Genomic DNA, 18,966 nt, shown 5'->3' on the forward strand with positions numbered 1-18,966 from the left:
CAGATGTTCCTCTCACTCTTGATTTTCTACTCTTTCAGTCCGGCAAATAAAAAAATACTGCTTGCCACAGCGACAGTCTTAGCGTTGCAATGCTTACTTTTTTTCTCTGATTTTTGGTCACAATGGAGAGACAGAGGGTGTAGCGGAGGAGGAGGATGTTAGTTAGAGCAGTGGATCTTTGAGCTTTCTTACTGAGACGCTGGAAACATTCAGTAAAATTCCTCTGTGGATAGACCGCAGCGGTTTAACAACAGCTGGATCTTTTTGGTCAAGTGACGCACACTGGAGCTGAAACGCTGTGCAGACAGACACATATTGTGTAAAAACCAAAGAGACACTTAGCTCATTAAAGCTGGATAAAAACTATCATCCTTTTGTCAACAGGAATACAGATTTCCTGTGGTAGCCTCCATATCACCGCTCCCCCCGGTAAAAACAGAGCTTGCAGCCAGCTGTTTGCTGTCCACGTGGTTTGGAGGAAAATGGTGTATCCTCACATCTCGCCATGGCTAATTTTCACAACCCTCCCAGGCGCTGTATTTACATCTGGAATAACATCCCCACAAATGTCAGTGTAGTTAGAAGGGTGGAGGCTATCATTCTATACCTATTGGAGACTGAATGAAGCTTGATTGCACTATTAGAGGGTAAGATCATTTCCACCTCAGTGTTTCGAGTTCTTAAAAGTGGATCATAAATTAAAATTATTGGGAAGAATTCTTGCTAAATTGTGGTAATTACTGAACCATGTGAAACAGCAATCCGAGCTCAGCTTTACCTGCAGGCTCACACATCTCTGTTCTGAAACCTTTTACTGAGGTTTAAGTTGGGGATACATTTTTGCAATCTATCCCCAACTGAAACAGCCCACATATGCCCTCTCATCTCGTAATCCTATGACATTTACTCAACACCGATATCCAGGACTAGGACTCAAATCTGACACTGCCAATCTCAGCTCTGAGCAGCCAGCCAGCATTATTATTAATCACTTTACCATCTACTCTACATATCTCAAGGTCTTACTCTTATCTAATGTGGAATTCAGTTGCGAGTGAGGGCACGAGGACAGAACAAACGACACCCTGTGGAAGACAGCCAGAAATGAATAAAAAGTAATGATTAAATGCAGAGTGTTGTATAAACACATAAGAACCGAATGAAAACCAGAATCCTGTCTGTGTACACATGCAAGGAACTGGGATTGTTCTCAGTGTACTTATTAAAACAGGCAACATAGACAAAAGCAACACGTAAGAAGAAGCGCAACCTGTGTAAAATAATCAGCATTATATAATGACGGTTTAGATACCAAAATCAAGGTTGTGAAGCCTTTGAACTTCTATATGTGACACTGGACTATACAAATTCTGCAAGTTCTTCCTGGAGAACTTGAAACATCCGTTTAAAGAACTAACAGGTAAGTGATCTCAGAGTTAACTGACACACTTTTGGACAGTGACTGTAGACTTGATGTGTAGTATTTATGAGAGAGATGTTCACACTGTAAAGCTCTCCGGTTTACATTTCTGGAAGACTTGTAAATACTTGATCTGACGTTCTGTGTGTACTTCAAAGGAACCTTTTAAGAAATGTGAATTACTGCCATCTTGTGGTATTGGAAGTCAAAGGAATCTGCGCTTTCTTTATTTCGTATTTATCTACATACATAGTCGACAATGTTGTCAAATAAATCGAAATATCGGCATTAAAAATACTTTTAACAAAATGTTAAAACCCCGCATCCATCAGGTTTTACCTTTGGAGCAAAAAGAAAACAAATATAGACTTTTGTTAGTAACTCTGGAGTTAATCTTCCATTATCATTTCATTATATGTTTGTTTATGATGTTCATCTAAAAAAGTATTAGACGTTCAATAAATATACAGAGGATATACGGATGCTTAGCAACTAATGCTCGGCTGAGCGAAGAAGCGATGCACGACGGTGACGTAGTATAAGTTGTCGTGGCCGAGTGGTTAAGGCGATGGACTAGAAATCCATTGGGGTCTCCCCGCGCAGGTTCGAATCCTGCCGACAACGTGACTCTGTTTTTGTCCGATCTTTATCGAGACTGAATCTACATAAACTACGTTATGGTGGCGGCCATGTCTGTTGCAAAAAGCTACATTCAGAACTTTCCCTGTGCTACTGTGCTAAATATCTTGAATGTTGCTGCACAGTATTATGCTTACATCAGGTATGTTCCTGAATGGCAGCCACAAGATTAGGTAGAGCTGCAAATCATTCCAGCTGGATTCATTTTGTGTAGATTCCCACATATCTAAAAACATTTATTGTCCACAGCCCTGAGGAGAAGGAGTCTTTTAGTGAAATTATTTTTCTTTGAAGGAGAACATTAGAAAACAGCAAGGGCATTAGGGCAGCACTGCTGAAACATTAAATGAACACTCATTCGTAAATTTGGGCTACATGGTGGCATGTGTCATCTGTTTAGAAGGTCTAGGCTAGCTTTCTTCTTAATGGCACACCCTGTTCTTTAAATCATATTTCAGGTTGTTGTGTCAGTACATAGTAGGTGTAAAGTATTTATTTACTATTTGAAATCATGACACTAAAATTCCTATTTACAAAGGAGCAGAATTCTGAAATGTTAAATTATTTAGCAGATCTCAGGGACACATGGGTCATCCATGTGTCCCTGAGATCTGCTGAATACAGTCGAGGCTATCCTTTCTCAGAGGGATCTGCTGATAAAGTGCTCAAGTTTTCTCATGACAGCAGTGTGCTGGATTCAGAGTTTCTTCCTGTTATGAGAGCTAACACAATGCATTTCTTATGCTTCAAATGAGAAATGTAATCATGTCACTTGCTGTTTTCCTCTCATCTTTTATTGTATTGCACTAGATACTCTCCTTATGTTCATGGGTCAAAGGAACCCAACATATAAGCTGCCACATCATTTCTGCAGTTTAAGATGCACAACAAATAAGAGAGATGGGATCACTGACCTATGTGGATCCGACTTGTTTGTCCAGCACATCCCACAGATGCTCAATTGGATTTCAACTGTGGAGAATTTGGAGGCTAAGTCAACACCTCAAACTCATTGTGGTGCTCCTCAAACCACAGCCATCAGGGAATACTGTGTCCATGGCAAGGTGCTCTGCAACAATGGTTTGGTAGGTGTCAAAGTAAAATCCATATGGTTGACAGGACCCAAGGCTGGCCTCCTGATGGCTGGCCTCCTTTAGTGCATCTTGGTGCCAGGGGTTCCCCAGGTAAGCAATGCAACCATCCAGGTTGATGTAAAAAAGAAAGTGATTCTTTAGACCAGGCCACCTGGTCCATCATTTCTCTGTGGTCCAGTTCTCATATTCACGTGCCCATTTTTGGCGCTACTGTTGGTGGACATGAGTCACCATGGGAACCCTGACTGCTGTGCAGCTATGCAGCCCCATACTAACAAACTGTGATGCACTGTGTATTCTGACTCTTTTCTATCAGAATTACCATGACACTTTTCTGCAATTTGACCTTTAGCAGCTTGTTTGTTGGATCACAGCACAGAGGCCAGCCTTGGGTCCCCATGAGCATCAGTAAGCTTTGTCCACCCATGACCCTGTTGCTGGTTCACCACTGTTTCTTCCTTGGACCACTTTTCGTAGATTGTGACCACTGCAGACTGACATGTGACTTAATGTTTTGCATAAGAGTAACTGTTCTGCTCTCTCTGGCATTATATATATGCAGCTCTAAAGCTTCATACAGGTGAGTTACATTCAGACTGCCATAGCTTTAACTTGTTTGAGGGGCTGGGACATATAAGCATGCTTGAGTGATCAGAATAAAAGCATTTCTGAAGTAATAAAGGTCTGTAATGACGCACTGTAGTAATGATGGGAGAAGATTATGAAATTAGATCTAAGGAATATCCCCTTATTACACATATTGTCTTATCTTTGATATAAAATGACTTTCTTCCATTATTGTTCTGTGACAAAAAGAGAGCTGCGATGGCCGGGAATCGAACCCGGGTCAACTGCTTGGAAGGCAGCTATGCTTACCACTATACCACCATCGCCTGAGACACATCTGGAATCAGGCTTCTGTTCAGGCAGCATTTCAGCCGGGGCTTTACACGGCTGAGAGAGGAGGGGAGTGGAAACAAGGAGGAACAAAGCAAGAGAAGAGAAGTGAAGTGTTGAGTGATGCTTGCTTCAGTTAGAAACCAAAATCTTCTCTCACATCCTACTAATCCTGAAGTGCTCACTCACCAAAGTAGCTGCCTAGGTGGAAAAAGTAGTCTTTCTTTACTTAGGAGAAGTAAAGTAACCTGTATTAAAACACTCTGCTAAAAGTTGAAGTATCTATTGAACTTCTTTACTCAAGTAAAAGTGAAAATGTACCACCTCTGAAATGTACTCAAAGTAAAAAGTAAAAATATGTCTTGACTGATTTCTGTTCTCCACACTGACAGTACACTGATTATGCTGTCTTTATACTTTGCTTGTGATGTCTGTGGACGTTCCAGATATTTAATTCCTAGTGGGGCGCTTTGCCCTTTGGAGATGGTCTTGAGTTGTTACATGAGCCAAGGTGTGAAGGAAGCTATGCTTACCACTATACCACCATCGCCTGATGCGCATCTGGAATCAGGCTTCTCTTCAGCCAGCGTTTCAGCCAGGTCTTTAAACAGCTGAGACAGGAGGAGACTGGAAAATAGGAGGAGCAAAGTAGCCAACGAGGCAAGAGAAGAGAAGTGTTGAGTGATGTTTACATCATGGAAAAGAAAAGATGAAAACTAGTTGTATTAAAATCCACTAGATTGTGCATCTTACCACACACCCCCTTAATGATTTTGGTGTGCTCTCTCCAAAGCTCTCTCCTTGGCTGGGAAACAAACCCACATCACACACTGGGAAGGCAGCTATGCTCGCCACTATACAGGCACCGCTTTGAATACATCTAAAACTTGCCTGCTGACTCAGCAGTGTGGCCTCCACGTGTGACTACATCTGGGCAGAGAGGAGAGTTTAAAAGAAGGTAGGAGAAGGAGAAGAGTGCATCAGTTAATACGTGTTTCTTTCTCTCCGTTGTGATGACAACTGAGCCCCCTTTTCCAAACATTTAATCCACTATTAATATTATTATAATCTGAAAATACCTGCTTCCAAAGCTGTAGTCCACTCTTTCAACAGTCAGTTTGCAGCGTGTTTAGTTTTGCCTACAGAAAGGGAGTTGTTTGTAAAGGGTAACTTTGAGTGCACATGTAAGCAAAAGAAACATAACATGAGAACTTTAGTAAGAGATCTAAGTAACAGCCACTTACTCCACACTATATATTGTCTTATCTCTGATATAAATTGCCTTTCCTCCATTATTGTTCTTTGGAAAAAGGAAACTGCGATGGCCGGGAATCGAACCCGGGTCAACTGCTTGGAAGGCAGCTATGCTTACCACTATACCACCATCGCTTGATGCACATCTGGAATCACATGATCCATGACCATGAACACCACAGCTGCTGTGCACCAGTTCAACACAGTGCTTTACTTTAAATCCATCACAGTACAGTAAGCTAACCTGTTTATCCTGCACTAACCCTCAGAGGATCTTCAGGCAACATTTCAACAACAAAGCATACCCCACTTTCCTTTGATCAAATCCCACTGAACATCCTTACCTTAAATCTAACCTCTCTTCTTCCTCTCCTGTCTTTCTTATCTTTCTCCATGCAGCACATTCATGGACAGAGCCTGGTCAGTCCTCTGTGTACGGCTTGTTTAGTGACTCCCAAATACACAACAGTGGCAGTATAGGTTAAAATTTTACAGTTTTATTGTTGTTTACTATTGCTGGGGGTTGCTGACAGCTTTCTGAGTGGGAAATCTGAGTTGAAGGGACATTCCAGAATCAAATTCTGACTGGGAACTCCTGACTTATTCAGGAACGCATCATAAAAGCCATTTAGAGCCACTAGAGGCTAAATGTTGTCAGCATTAACTGAAACAAGTAACATTACTGCTTAAGTTAAAAACAAAACAAACAAAACATGGACATGTTATCAAAAATATATGTGGACACTTTTGACAAATACAAAAAAATGAAATGTCATTTTAAATGATATATATACTTTGATTGGGAATGGAGGCCGTACTGCTTTTTAAATCGTTTAAATGTCTTAGCCAATTACGGTAGAGCATGACAAACCTAAAGTGTTCTGACTGCCGTGGAGCCCCGTAACACTCACACTCGTTGCACTGCCTCATCTTACTAACAGATGTCACCGTCGAGTCATTTCAAGCAGTTATTCGATAATTTATTCTTAAAACTATTTTTTCTTTATAAATATATTTTCATATTTAAGTGCCCGTTACTGTGCTTATATTATTACGACCCCTCGTTGTCGCTGGTAAAACTGACAAGGCAGCAGCCACTGATTGAGAGTGATTCACGTTCTGTGACTAAAATATGTAAAATATGTTTATGTTACTATTCAAAAGAGCAAGGCACAAAACAGGACGTTGAAAAGAAGAGCGCTGTGGCAGATTACAGTCGGTTACAGCATATTACATGAAGTTAAATATCTGCTGGTGTAAAACACACTTTAAGTATACTTTAATGATTATTTCTTTAATACACAGGATGCGTTCAACAGCTGGCCTCACGGTCATTTTGCAATAGGGGATGTAGCTCAGTGGTAGAGCGCATGCTTTGCATGTATGAGGCCCCGGGTTCAATCCCCGGCATCTCCAGACTTTTGAAGTGCTGAATCAGCCTGGTGCCGCTTTGCAGCATGTCGGATTCTCAGTAAGGTAGTACACGTAGACGTGAAACGTGTGGTGTGTGGAGGTAAAAACAACGTATCCACAGTCAGTCGTGCTGCCGTCTTTGTACGCTGGTAGGTAAAATATTTGAAGACAAACATTAGATCTAATCACAGTCTTAACTACTTTTTAAAGTATTTTTGTTTTCATTTTCTCTAAAAACTTTGAAGAAGCCATAAAAGCTTCCATGCTTATGTGCAGATCAATAATATTTTTTGCCACTTCATGTCCTGACTAGTTTTCCTCCCTCGCTGAACTCTAATAAGTCTGCAAGCTTTGCAGTGTATATGAGGAACAGACGTGGAGAGGGCAGCAAATCAAGTCTATTCTTCTTTCTTGCAGCATTACACGTTCTCGAGACCAGGAGGCACACGAGGGCACCAGAGAGAAAGAAATCCTCAGTTTTTTAAGTGTTCAGTGAGCCTACAGCAGCACATGTCGAGATCTCGTTCTAGTACTTATGAAGGCTGCCGGCAGGTGGCAGTATCTGTCTGCAACGCTCAGTGGAAACCGTGACCGTGACAGTAAATACTGCAACTTTCATTTCGGCTTGACAGGCACGTCTCTGGGCTGAGTTCACCGCCCACTCACATGTGACGCTTATAGAAAGAGGAAGAGTGGGCCCGGGCTGCAGATAGGACACAACACTTCACACCACACGGGTTTCCCTGATGCAAATTCAGTAGCAGATACTGCCCATGACTAAATATGAACAAATAAAAGTTGTCTAGTGGCGAACTTTGCTACAGCTTGATTCACGTTTGATCTCTGTGATCTAGCTGCTAGATTGGGGAATTCAGGAAAACCCACATGAAGAGGCTTCCAATGAAAAAGCTAGTTTGGGTTTTTTAAAACTTTTTTTTTTTATCGCTGTTTACTGCTGAAATATTGTAGAAAATGCGGCATGAGCATTTCTAGTCATGCAGTTGTGATTCATGTAGAGTGATTAGTGCTGGGTAAATCTGATCAGATTTGCTGAAATGTGGGAAAACAGAGTTAGAAAGTCTACTGGGAATTCAAAAGAGTTGTTTCAGTGAGAGAAAGCTGATGTTTCATACTCTGTAATCACCTTTTAATTTTGGTCCAGACTGAAAGGTTTCGACAAGTTTTGCATGTTAGTGCTGTGGGATAGTGCAAATGTTGGTATCAAGCCGATAACCAGTAAATACTAGGTCAGTATTGCTGATACCAACACTGATACCCATACTGATGATCTACAGAGGTAGTGTTTATAAGGGAGAGCGTTGTGTCATGATTTATGGGATCACCAATTTGCTAATTCTGAACACATTTTAAAGAGCACTAAATCACTTTGGTTTTTATTTTCCACAATAATAAGGTAATAGAACAAAACACATCTTCCAGCTGAGTTTTGTTGTTCATGTATTTCAAACATGGGACTTCATAAAGACCTTCGGCTTCACTTCTGTTGTTTAAATGAGTCATGAGGGATAAATAAAATAGATATGACAGTCAACCAAAAAAGGTTCAGACATTTTTCATATTGCGTATTACATATTTCGTTTTTTCTTTTTATAAAAGGATAATTTAGTGAACACACTTCAGAGGGCTACATACTGAACTTAGAGTACAGAAACGTTAGAAGTGTTGATATTTGGATTGATCCAGCCACCTCTATTGCATGGATTGTTATGCATTTGGACATTCATAAAGTCCAGCAAGTTCATATTTGCACTCATGTCTGTAATTGCAGGTGGATTTTCTCTCTCCTCCTGGTTTGCAGTCCCCATCAATCACTACCCTTCTAATGTGTAAAAGCCATAATAATGATAATGATAGTGCAGAGTTGTAGTTAGAAACAAGGTGATTAAGGACCATCAAAGTAATTTTAAAAGATCTTAAAATCTGGTCTAAAACTTGCTGGAAGTTGGCACAAAATGCTGAAACAGGAATTGTTCTAGTTAAAGGCCTGGTCGGGGAGTTCTGTAGAGTCGGCAGTCTTTCAATGCTGTTCTGCTAAGGCAGGTGAAAAGGTAGTAATATCTCCACATAACCTTCAAAATAAAACAGGAAGTAAACCTAAAGGGGGACCAAGAGCAAACTCAAAATGAAAGAAGCAGATAGCGGGGAACAAAGGAGGCACATGAATAAAGACTAACACTCAGAAAAACAAGAACTGAGGATTTACAAGAAAAATGTATGATTACCAATAAGAGGCACAGAAAAAGCAAACGCTAAGGATAATAAACAGGAACCTCAACAAGAGCAGTATGAACTCTGACCTTTCATCTCACGTGAGCAGAGGGGGGTAGAGTAGCCAAAATTGTAATCAAGTAATATTGGCACTACTTCATGGTAGTTTTACTCAGGTAAAAGTAAAAAGCAGCCATCCAAGAAATTACTTAAGTAAGAGTAAAAACGTTTTTTGTAAAAAAGGCTACTTGAGTAACTGATCATAGCATCTGATTTAATGTTTAAAAATGAGATAATCAGACAGACAAAAATGTAGTTTTGTGCAAGTTTGGGTATTTTAAAAGCAAAAAAAAAAAATACTATTAAATACTATAAATAACATGATTACAAAATAATAAATCTAAGCAGAGGAAACACTTTTCCAAATCCTTATTAAACTAATATTTAGAGTAGGTATTACCTATGGTGCTACTTTACTTCTCCAAATGGCACAATAGGCTCAGCAGATAGAATAACATTAAAACAACAAACCTTATGTACGATTGTAGGTTTGTGTCTGTGTCTCATGCATTTTTGGTTAAAACGTGTTTATCATTCATTCCCTGGAGTTACTCACACTGAGTAGAGTCGTCAGAATTTTTTCTCAAGTAAGAATATTACTCAAGTAACAGTTAAAAGCACAGTGTAGTAAAATTACTCCTAAAAGTTATTTTTTTCTAAAACGTTACAAGTAAATGTAGCTACGTAAATGTAATCAGTTACTACCCTTCTCTGCACGTGGGTTATGTGTTCTTATGCTGATGTCATTATTCGAAACTTTGCTAACGTCATGAAGAATCTATGGCAGAAAAGAGGGAAGTGTTTGTTAGAGCCCATTTAAACTCTGTTGTATAATCAGAATCTAGGTTTCACTGGTAAATGGGTTGTCTTACCCCAAAAAGCCAAATAGAAAAGTTGCAACAGAATTACATTCATGATTTCAGTAGACCACCTTGATATCTGAACTAATTACAGTGATCTAAGGCTATATGTCATTGGATGTTAAATGTTTCATCTCTGATGGAATGCTTGTGTTTTTTCTGCACATTATTTGCATTTTTCCATTAGTACAGATGTAACATACAGGTAACATTCAGGTATCAAATGTTAGCGCTAACAGTCATGATTTTAATAAACTGATTCTCAGTAATGCCTCCCGTCTGTTGCTCATTTAAAAAAAAACTGTCAGCCCAGCACCAGGAGCTCCTGCAGACGTGGGAGTGGTGACGGTTAACGGTTGTAAGAAAAAGAAAGTAGAGGCAGTCAGCTGACTGAATGTGAAACATACTGACATACTCAAGTTTTGAATTTCATTCACCTTTCCAGGAATCTCCCTTAGTGAGTTCAAAAATGAATAGCAGCTAACGAGTTATGGCTGCAGTGACATATACACAGACAATTTGGGATTTTTGAGTTCATTGCATTTATTGCAGAATGACATTTTGAAAACTCTTGGTAATTTCTACACTTAATACTAAAGAAAACAGAAGTAAATTATTGTTGCTTTCAGCAGAAACACACACTCGCAAAGTGCCCAAAATGCTGAGTTTATCTTATTTAATTACATGTAAATTTTGTTTCATAATTACAATGTAAAATATTAAATTCAGTGGAATCTGGTCTGGTTTACTTGATATAAATTTGATTTGTACTGATCACATTTTCCTTTATGATGAATTATTAAATTAAATAAATCTTTGATTTGACAAATTTCAGTTGCTGCTTCATGTTCATTGAGGGTGCATAATGTTTTTGTTTTAGCGAGGCATGAAATATGGGCTTTCTCTGAGAGTTGGGAACTCAAAAGAGAAGTGAAGCTGCATCCAAGCCTTATATCACCAAGCAATGCAAAGCAATACATTGGTGTAAAGCACGCTGCCACTCGAACAGCGGAGATGTGTTCTCTGGAGTGATGAATCGTACTTCTTCATACTTCATCGTACTTCTTCATCTGGCAATCCAACCTGGGTTTGGCCTGGATTTGGCAATTGCCAGGAGAACACCAAGTGTAGAGTTTGGTGGAGGGGAATAATGGTGTTGGGTTGTTTTTAAGGAGTTGGGCTCAGTCCCTTACTTCCAGTGAAAGGAACTATTAATACTTCAGCATACTGAGACATTTTGGAGAATTTCCCAACTTTGTGGGAACAGTTTGGGGATGGCTGCTTCCTGTTCCAACATGCTCCATAAAGACATGTATGAGAAGGGTTGGTGTGGAAGAACTTGGCTGGCCTGCACAGAGTCCTGACCTCAATTTTGGTCCAGACTGAAAAGGCTGGACTAGTATTGCACATATTGTTGAATGTTTAACTGTATAATTTATTGCATGTTTTTGAAACATAGTGATATACTCAAGTTTTCAGTTTCCTTTCCAGGAATCTCCCCAAGCAATTTCAAAAACGAATAGCTGCTAAAGCTAAGGCTGCAGTGACATACACACAGACCATAGGATTTTTGAGTTTATTGCATTTATTGCAGAATGACACTTTAAAAACTCTGGGTAACTTTTACACTTATTACAAAAGAAAACAGAAATAAATCACTTGCTTTTTTTCCCTTTCAGTATAAAGCAGCGCATGCTTCATCTCAGTGGATGTACAGAACATAAAACAAAATCACTCATCGCATTCATTCCACAGAAGCTTCATTTTGCAAAGCACAGTGTTGCCAAGAATATTCCACGGGAATTAACAGGAGGACGTTCGAAAAGAACTACACATCATACATGTTTACACACATACTTTAAGACACAGCTTACACTTTAAGTAACTCAAATGATACAATAACTTTTTTCAGAAGGTTTTAGGAGAAAAGAAAACAGCGTGCATTTATCACCATGAACCCAAACTGAAATAAAGTACAAACATCCCACAAAAGAAGTGTGGGAAATTATATGTAGAGTATAATGCTTATTTATTCACAATGCATCCAAACACTGTCCTGCAGCGTTTTCTATTTCAGGCCGAACTGGACCCATTCATTCCAAGTCACACTTGCTGTTTTACATCATTACGAGTCATGTTGGCTATAGCTGTCCACGAGTCTCAGCCATTTATGTGGCTTTAAGAACAGTTCAGTCTTATAAATGGTGTTGTCTGGTCATTTGTTAGCCATACTCTGAGGAAGGCGGTCCCGTCACCAGTTTAGAGTAACCCGACAAGGCCCCTAGGTCAATGTACAGCGAGCCCTTCCTCCTGATGTGTCCAGAACCTTCAGAGTACAGAGAGGATTCTGCAGAGAAGACGAGGTAAATGTTAACGTTAAGTAGCCAGCTTATTATTAATAACAGAGAACAAACTGAGCTCGGCACTAAAGGCTTTACCCTGCGTGGTGTCGTGGTGCTGACTCTGCTGCCGTAGCAAGGTGTGGGTGGCCTCTTCCAGGGCCGAGTCAAGACTCCAGCAACGCGGCTGATCCTCTCTAGGAGGGTTGATGGCGTCATCCTTTAGTAGCTCAGATGCCGAGCTCCGCAGCGCAGGGTTCCTCTCTAGGGCTCGCTCCAGGAAGGACCGCATAACTGGGCTGCAGTCCTCCGCAATGTCCTCCAAAGGAGGGGCCTGCTTGTGGATCTGTTTGGAGACAGATAGACTGTCATTAAAGAAGAGAAAAACAAAGCTAGCACTTCCAAATAACTCAAGAAAAAAACAGCTATGCAGAACCGAAGCTGCCCTTTTTTTTCAGTGGCCATGTGAGCAGTGGTTTGTAAAAGCAGTATGGTTACAATAAACAGGAACAAGGAGCAGCTGCAAAGCTCAGCCCGTACAAGTGACTTGGCCCTGTAATGCTACTTCTCCATGACGGCAGTTTCAAGTGGAAGTGAGTAAACGGCCAGAGCAAAGAAGCTGATAATCATTTTAAAAACAGAAATGGGACTAGCTAAAATGGAAAGAGCCCATGTAATGGAACGCTTTTAGAGTGGTGAATGACTAAATAAGCCACAGGTCACCCACTGCAAACATCCTCTTTATCGCCTGGCAATCTTGACTGCGAAGGGCGTGAGCATGTTGTGTGCGGTAAGTGTGTCACTATTTGACTCGCAGGATACTAACAACACAGGACTGTCTCTGCTGAGGCATGTAACAGAGGCATATGTCTCCAATGGTAATTGGTAACCAAGGAGGATTTATACCTGCAGCTAGGAAAGAGCAACATTAACACTAAAGGACTTGTTTTTCCTAATTGTCTCTTTCCTTTTAGGTCTGTGTTGGCCCAACATACTCAGTGCTATTCAGTGTGCACCAGCCACTGAGGTGCAGGTAGCATACAGTGGGGTTGTTGTTGTTTTTTTAAGAGCAATTTTAGGAAAAAAGAAAAATCAAGAAATGAAAACAAACAAAAACAAAATTAAGTGATGTACTAATTTGCTGTGTAATAACTATTTCATGGGAAACCTTTCACAGTTTATCTACAAACTGATTTACTATCATGCAATCTAGCATTAAGCATAAAGGTCAGCTCATGCTGATGGGAAAGTACTTGGTCATAAATCAGAGCACTGAAACTTAAGAGATACCGACGTTTCCAAATAAGGCAAACATCAGCATCCAACTTTAGGGTCATCAGACGTCTCTGGTGCGCAAATTCAAACATGCCCTTTTCCTCCCAATATCACAAATTCATCCTGTGAGGACCACAAATATCTGCACCAACCATTCTGGTTGCGTTCATTTCCCTATGATGTGATTTTCATGTGCAGTACTTACAATGTACAGGTAGGATGGATATGCAGTGCGTGGGTATCTCCTGACCCAGGGAGGACTACCGGTCTGCATGTGAATGATGGTGGTGCCCAGGCTGTAGATGTCTGTCTTGGTGCTGTGTCCTCGACACAGAACCAACTCTGGACTCATATACATCTGAAAGAAAGACAGGGGATGTTTAGTGGGTGACTTTTAACATGGCTGCAGATCAGAATGGCAGAGAGAGAGCGAGAGAAACAAGTTCCCTTTTTATTCAGTGCGACAGTCAAATTCTCCGTGTCAGCGAGACACAACAAACAGGAAGTGACCTGTTGTTAGTGTAAAAGGGGTTTTCTGCCTGCAACCAAACAAGCAACCTGCAGACCCACGCTGCGCATGAAAAAAGGTAAGGGAAGTGCAGAAGTGTGTTGGCCTTTGGAGGGTGAAAGGTAAACACACCAGAGTTCATCTCTTTGTGTCTTTCTGCTGGAAATTCCAGCTTGCACTCCCATGTTCATGTAACCCTGAGCAGCCCAGCATATTTACAGGCTGTGCCTGTAAATACGCACAGGCTGTGCCTCTCTTATGTGCTCTGGGTGTCTGCCCTGGGACTTTCCACAAGCACTTGAGAGGCCCGGGGGTGCATGTACACAGAACTATATAGACTGTCACACAAGCATGGGAAAGCAAGGACCAGTGGGTGAGAAGGTGTGTGCAAAATCTTCATCCTAAAAAAAAAAAAACAACTTAAAGAGCTGAAAGCCCTGAGCATCAGCAAGCTATTAATAGTGGCTGTGAGGCCAATGAGTGCACTGACTGCTCTAAATTAATGCTTGCCAGTCACTGACTCTGTAATCATTTTGGAAAAGCACACAAGTGCTGACAAGTCGTGGGACTAATTTGCTAAAATCCCTAGGGAAGTCTAGTGTGAGTCACGTGTCAACACACGCTCCAGATCAGCAAAAGAAAAGCAAGCATTGATCGGAGAGCAATTACTCAAAACAGAAGGCCCGCATTCATTACAGGGCTACACTTACATCTTTTAAGGAGGAGCGGCTTATTTCCTTACCTCTGTTCCTCTCAGATCTCTGGGAATGTATACATCATCTGTCATCTGCACTGTCAGCCCAAAGTCCACTAGGACTGCTTTGTCTGACATCAGGACAATGTTGCTGGCTGTGGAGAGATGAAAAGGAAGGAGGTGTGATTCAAGTTGGTGCTTGAACTGATAAGATTTCAGTTTCAGGTCCACTGAGTCTGTATTGATCTTAAGCATGAAAACGATAAGTAGGTCACAGGCTTTGACGAAGGAAATTGCCACGAAGAGACTCATCCTTGTCCCTAAAATGTCACCAAGGTTTAATTACATATTTTGACTGCAGGCAGGAAATGCTAAGAACCGCAGCTTGTCAGAGGGCCAGAATGGTCATTTTAATAAGTCACTTGCCTCTCTGGACCATAATTGTAACCCTGACTGAGCATGAGAAGCAGGCTGGAATTTCCAGACAGCCAGCGAGCCTTTAAGCAGTGAGGCTGACAGACAGCTCTGCAGAATGCTTTGATCCCAGCAGCACTGCTGTGGTTCCTCAGCTGAGCTCCACCTGCAGTAACTAGGGCGTATTTGTGTGATCTGTCATGATAGCTACCAGTCACTGTGACCAGGCTACCTTTGAAGAATTACTGAAAAAGCATTAGTCAATCTATCAGATTCCTATGATCTGCTTGGTTTGTGGCTGTTCACTGATTCATTCTTTTCAGCGAATTGAGTTATTTACAAGAGCAATATCCGTCTGTGGCTTGAATTTGACGCATAGAAGATACAAACTGTAATTGCATAATTTCCTGTAACCTATGTACTTGTTCAATACCATGGAGCACATCCATCAAGAGTAAGTGACACACATCTTTTATGCTTACGTTTGATGTCATGGTGAATGACGTTGTGTGAGTGCAGGTACTCCAAGCCCCGCAGGACTTGCTTGGTCACCCAGATGATTTCGAACTCTCTCATCGGTCCGCAGCTGTCCAGTTTCTCCAGCACAGAGCCGCCTTCGCCGGCCTCCATGAACAGGTGGATGCTCTGGTTCCAGAGCAGAACGCCGTACAGCTCGGCGATGTTCTCATGGTGAAAGCGGGCCTGAAACTCTACATCAGCGGCTTTGAAGTTCTCCATGGGGATCTAGCGAGGGAGATAAGACACATGATCACAAATAGCCCACCGTTTTGGGAAACATGTTCATCTTATTTCTTGGAGTGAGTTAAAAGGCTCGGTGACACCATTGCATTTGACTGTTAAATATGAAGCCAATGAGCTAAATGAGACATCCTGGGGACTGCTGGCCAAATGGATCCGTGTTTGCTTACAGTGACAACAAACTGACTTTTCACATTTTGCATTTTTATTGGCAAGGGTGGCTTTATTTGACAGTGCACAGAGGATTTATCAGTTATTGGTAGAGCTAGCTAGCTCGGTAAAATGCATACTTAGATCTGTCCATATATTTTCTTCCACTTCTGTATTGTGGTTTATCTGGAGCCCATCCCAACTCCACACAGAAAGGCCCCAGCCGGCCGGTGGATTTGAACCCAGGAATCCACAGTGCTAACCACCACACAGTGTGAGAGCAAAATGTGCTACTTACATATAAAATGCTGAAGTTTTGGACCCTGCCTCAAGTGGCGATTTAAGGAACTACAATTAATGGTTCATTTTTATTATAATTATTGTTTTTTTACCCTGACAGCCTAATCGGGTAGTTCAGCTCAGTTAGTTCTGCAAATAAAATATACATTTAATACATACTTCACAAGGACACTGACTCTTTCTGTATTTAACAGATTAGCTGACATAGTAACATACTGTTATCCTGTTTTTTGTGCTTTAAGAAATCTATTGTTATTAGTTTGTCAGTGATAATTTTAAAGTTGTTTCTTTAAAGGAATAATTTCTCAGTAATTATTATCTGATGATGGAATTGTTTTAAGCAGATAAGGACATCCTAACTCCAAGCCCTTATTGCAAACTATTTCCAGTAAATCCTTCACAGCAGCGTGAAAAAAACAACACTGTGTCAACATAGTATTCTGACGATAACACCTGACTAGAGAGGAAAGTACTCCTTCCTCATTTGTCAATATTTTCCATACAACAGCGTAAGCACGCTGCCTCCCTCCCTCCTCTTTCTCAAGCATAGGTCTGCCCAGATAGAAGCAGCATGTGTGGTTTTTACATGTGTCTTTAATGAATCTGACCCTGTCACAAACATCCAGAGGAGCTGTGGGAAGTTATTGTTGAAATTCCAGTCTTACATTAATCCCAGCCCATGTTGTAAGTTTGTTACAAGAACAAATAGTTCTTCATTCAGCAACCCTGTTCCTCTTTCACCCAGTAAACATAGCAAATGTCACGCTGGCACCAACAATCTTTGTACAAACAGAGGAGTAATTGGACTGTGAACAAGCAGTATTTGGCAGGTTAAATATTTGGCACGCAGGTCAAGAGCTGTCGAGAAGTCAAGCACAGGCGGGATTTCTAGTCACCGATCAGGAAGACTCACCAGTTTGCAGGCCATTCTCTTCCTGGTGGTGGTGTCCTGAGCCAAGTGGACTTTCCCAAATGAGCCCTTAGGCACGAGGCCAGACCCATGATTCTTGTAGGTCAATTTCCATGGAAACAGGAGAACGTCCATGTTAATCTGGTAGCGGCCTTTTTTCACAGCCATGTCCTTCTATTTGTTTTTAGGAAGGAAAAAAAAAGAAAATTATGCAAGTTTTTCTAGGCTGACCACATCAACTAAACATTCAGGTTATGTTGAAGATTAAAAAAAGAAAAAACAACAAGATTCTCACCTTATTTAGGAGGACTCCCATTTCCTCTGGCAGGTTTGGCAAGGCTGCCGTCTGCATGCTGGACAGGAGGTTGACAAAGGACAGGACCTCTGTCACAGTCCCATATCGAACTCCATTAGCGTAGTCCTTCTGCTCACTCCCCAAAACCACCACCTCCCCTGCCTCCTCATTCTCATCCATCTCCTCCTGGGAAAGTCCTTCTTCGTCTTCTAACGACAAGATTTCGTCTTCCTCCTCTTCCTCGAGCCGATATAGAGTCTCTGCAGCGTTAATAATGTCCTCTAAATTCATGTGAGTCAAGAGCAGTTCTATTCCCGAATCATATTTGTAATCCATGTTAATGCTCCGTTTGTCCAGCTCCATCTAAAATCAAACATCAGGAGGTCAGTGTGGGGACTGTTTCCGTGCTGACTTGAATTGTATAAGCAAGCGGATCGTTCATGACAGGGAAGGTTCACGTGGGGAGCAGGACGTGCAGTGAAACTACACTTAAGAAGTGAAGCTTTGATACAGCTGGCTGAACACACAACTGGGAGGGGCTTCACAGGGCTGTTTTCCAAGCAAAAGAAGGGAGTTTCGCAGTAAAGCTGGGAAGCCCCCCCAGGAAAGCTTGAACCTTATTATACATTTATAAAACAACAACTGCCCATTATTATAACTATTATTAGCATTATGATGCTGCGATAAAGAGTTCAGCTCACATTATTCGATGAAAATCATACACATGTGCATTAATGCAAACCCCATGCAACATTTGAAATAAATACATAAAAAATAAACCGTATTACGATCCAAACATGCAAATTTAGAATAGGTGCCTAGAAAAATAAAACAAACAAACAAACAAAAAACAGTAGCTGTAGAGCTATAACTAGCTATCTGCCAAATATTCAGCTGCTAAAGAAAAGAAAAATAGAGTTTCGCTGAATAACAGGAGTTACTTCTTTGAGTGACAGAAACCACGCGTTACCTGCCTTATGAAATTGAGTCGGAAGCTTAAGCGCACCGTCGTGTCTTCATTGTGGCGCCCCGCAGACTGTCTGATGTATGAAGCTTCGTGGATTGTGTTTAGAACGAAGTAAACACAGGAAGTGTGGCGTGTCTGTGGAGGTGGAGTACCTCTTTAGTGTCAGCTGCCAGCAGCTCTCTCTCGCTGTCTTTGTAGGTTTCGTTTTCCCTTTTCTTGTTTCCTCAAATGAAAAAACACAACAAAAAAAATAAAAAATAAAAAAAAACGAAAAGCTTTCAGGACTGTTGGGTGCTTTCCTATCGGGAGACGTGCCTCGTTTAATGTAGGATGCATAATATATCACCAACACTGAAGCTCATTCGTAGTAAATAAAATAAAAACAAATTTCAATTCAATTTCAAATTTGATACCTTTAAAAGACGTTACAGAGTCAGCCCAAAGAAATCGGATGATAGTTTTTTAAACACTAGAAAGTGTCTTTTCTGG

At 41.0% G+C, this 18,966-nt stretch overlaps 1 protein-coding gene and 4 non-coding genes across 6 annotated transcripts; 2 read left to right on the plus strand and 3 right to left on the minus strand.

Moving 5' to 3' along the window:
* The first annotated feature begins 1,962 nt into the window (after positions 1-1,962).
* Positions 1,963-2,044, plus strand: trnas-aga (transfer RNA serine (anticodon AGA)). The gene has a single exon. It is a non-coding gene; the product is annotated as a tRNA-Ser (tRNA).
* Positions 2,045-3,974: 1,930 nt separating this feature from the next.
* On the minus strand, positions 3,975-4,046 carry trnag-ucc (transfer RNA glycine (anticodon UCC)). The gene has a single exon. It is a non-coding gene; the product is annotated as a tRNA-Gly (tRNA).
* A 1,321-nt stretch (positions 4,047-5,367) lies between these two features.
* On the minus strand, positions 5,368-5,439 carry trnag-ucc (transfer RNA glycine (anticodon UCC)). Its single transcript has one exon. It is a non-coding gene; the product is annotated as a tRNA-Gly (tRNA).
* Positions 5,440-6,648: 1,209 nt separating this feature from the next.
* On the plus strand, positions 6,649-6,720 carry trnaa-ugc (transfer RNA alanine (anticodon UGC)). The gene has a single exon. It is a non-coding gene; the product is annotated as a tRNA-Ala (tRNA).
* Positions 6,721-11,430: 4,710 nt separating this feature from the next.
* On the minus strand, positions 11,431-18,940 carry map3k8 (mitogen-activated protein kinase kinase kinase 8). 2 transcript variants are annotated; one of them, XM_085286278.1, is made up of 8 exons: positions 18,481-18,940; positions 17,511-17,873; positions 17,219-17,389; positions 15,579-15,840; positions 14,731-14,837; positions 13,686-13,838; positions 12,305-12,551; positions 11,431-12,213 (listed from the first exon to the last, which is right to left on the minus strand). In XM_085286278.1, exons 2-8 carry the CDS (start codon positions 17,871-17,873, stop codon positions 12,089-12,091), a joined length of 1,428 nt encoding a protein of 475 aa, XP_085142404.1. In that variant the 5' UTR covers positions 18,481-18,940; the 3' UTR covers positions 11,431-12,088. The 2 variants fall into 2 exon arrangements, with proteins under 2 accessions (XP_085142404.1, XP_085142403.1); XM_085286277.1 differs by having other exon boundaries at positions 18,485-18,937.
* Between the last annotated feature and the right edge of the window lie 26 nt (positions 18,941-18,966).

Source organism: Mchenga conophoros, linkage group LG9 (genome assembly GCF_057382185.1).
Source record: "Mchenga conophoros isolate Kocher_MC1m ecotype Shallow Benthic linkage group LG9, M_conophoros_male_GT1.1, whole genome shotgun sequence".
In the NCBI taxonomy this organism is placed as follows: Eukaryota; Metazoa; Chordata; class Actinopteri; order Cichliformes; family Cichlidae; genus Mchenga; species Mchenga conophoros.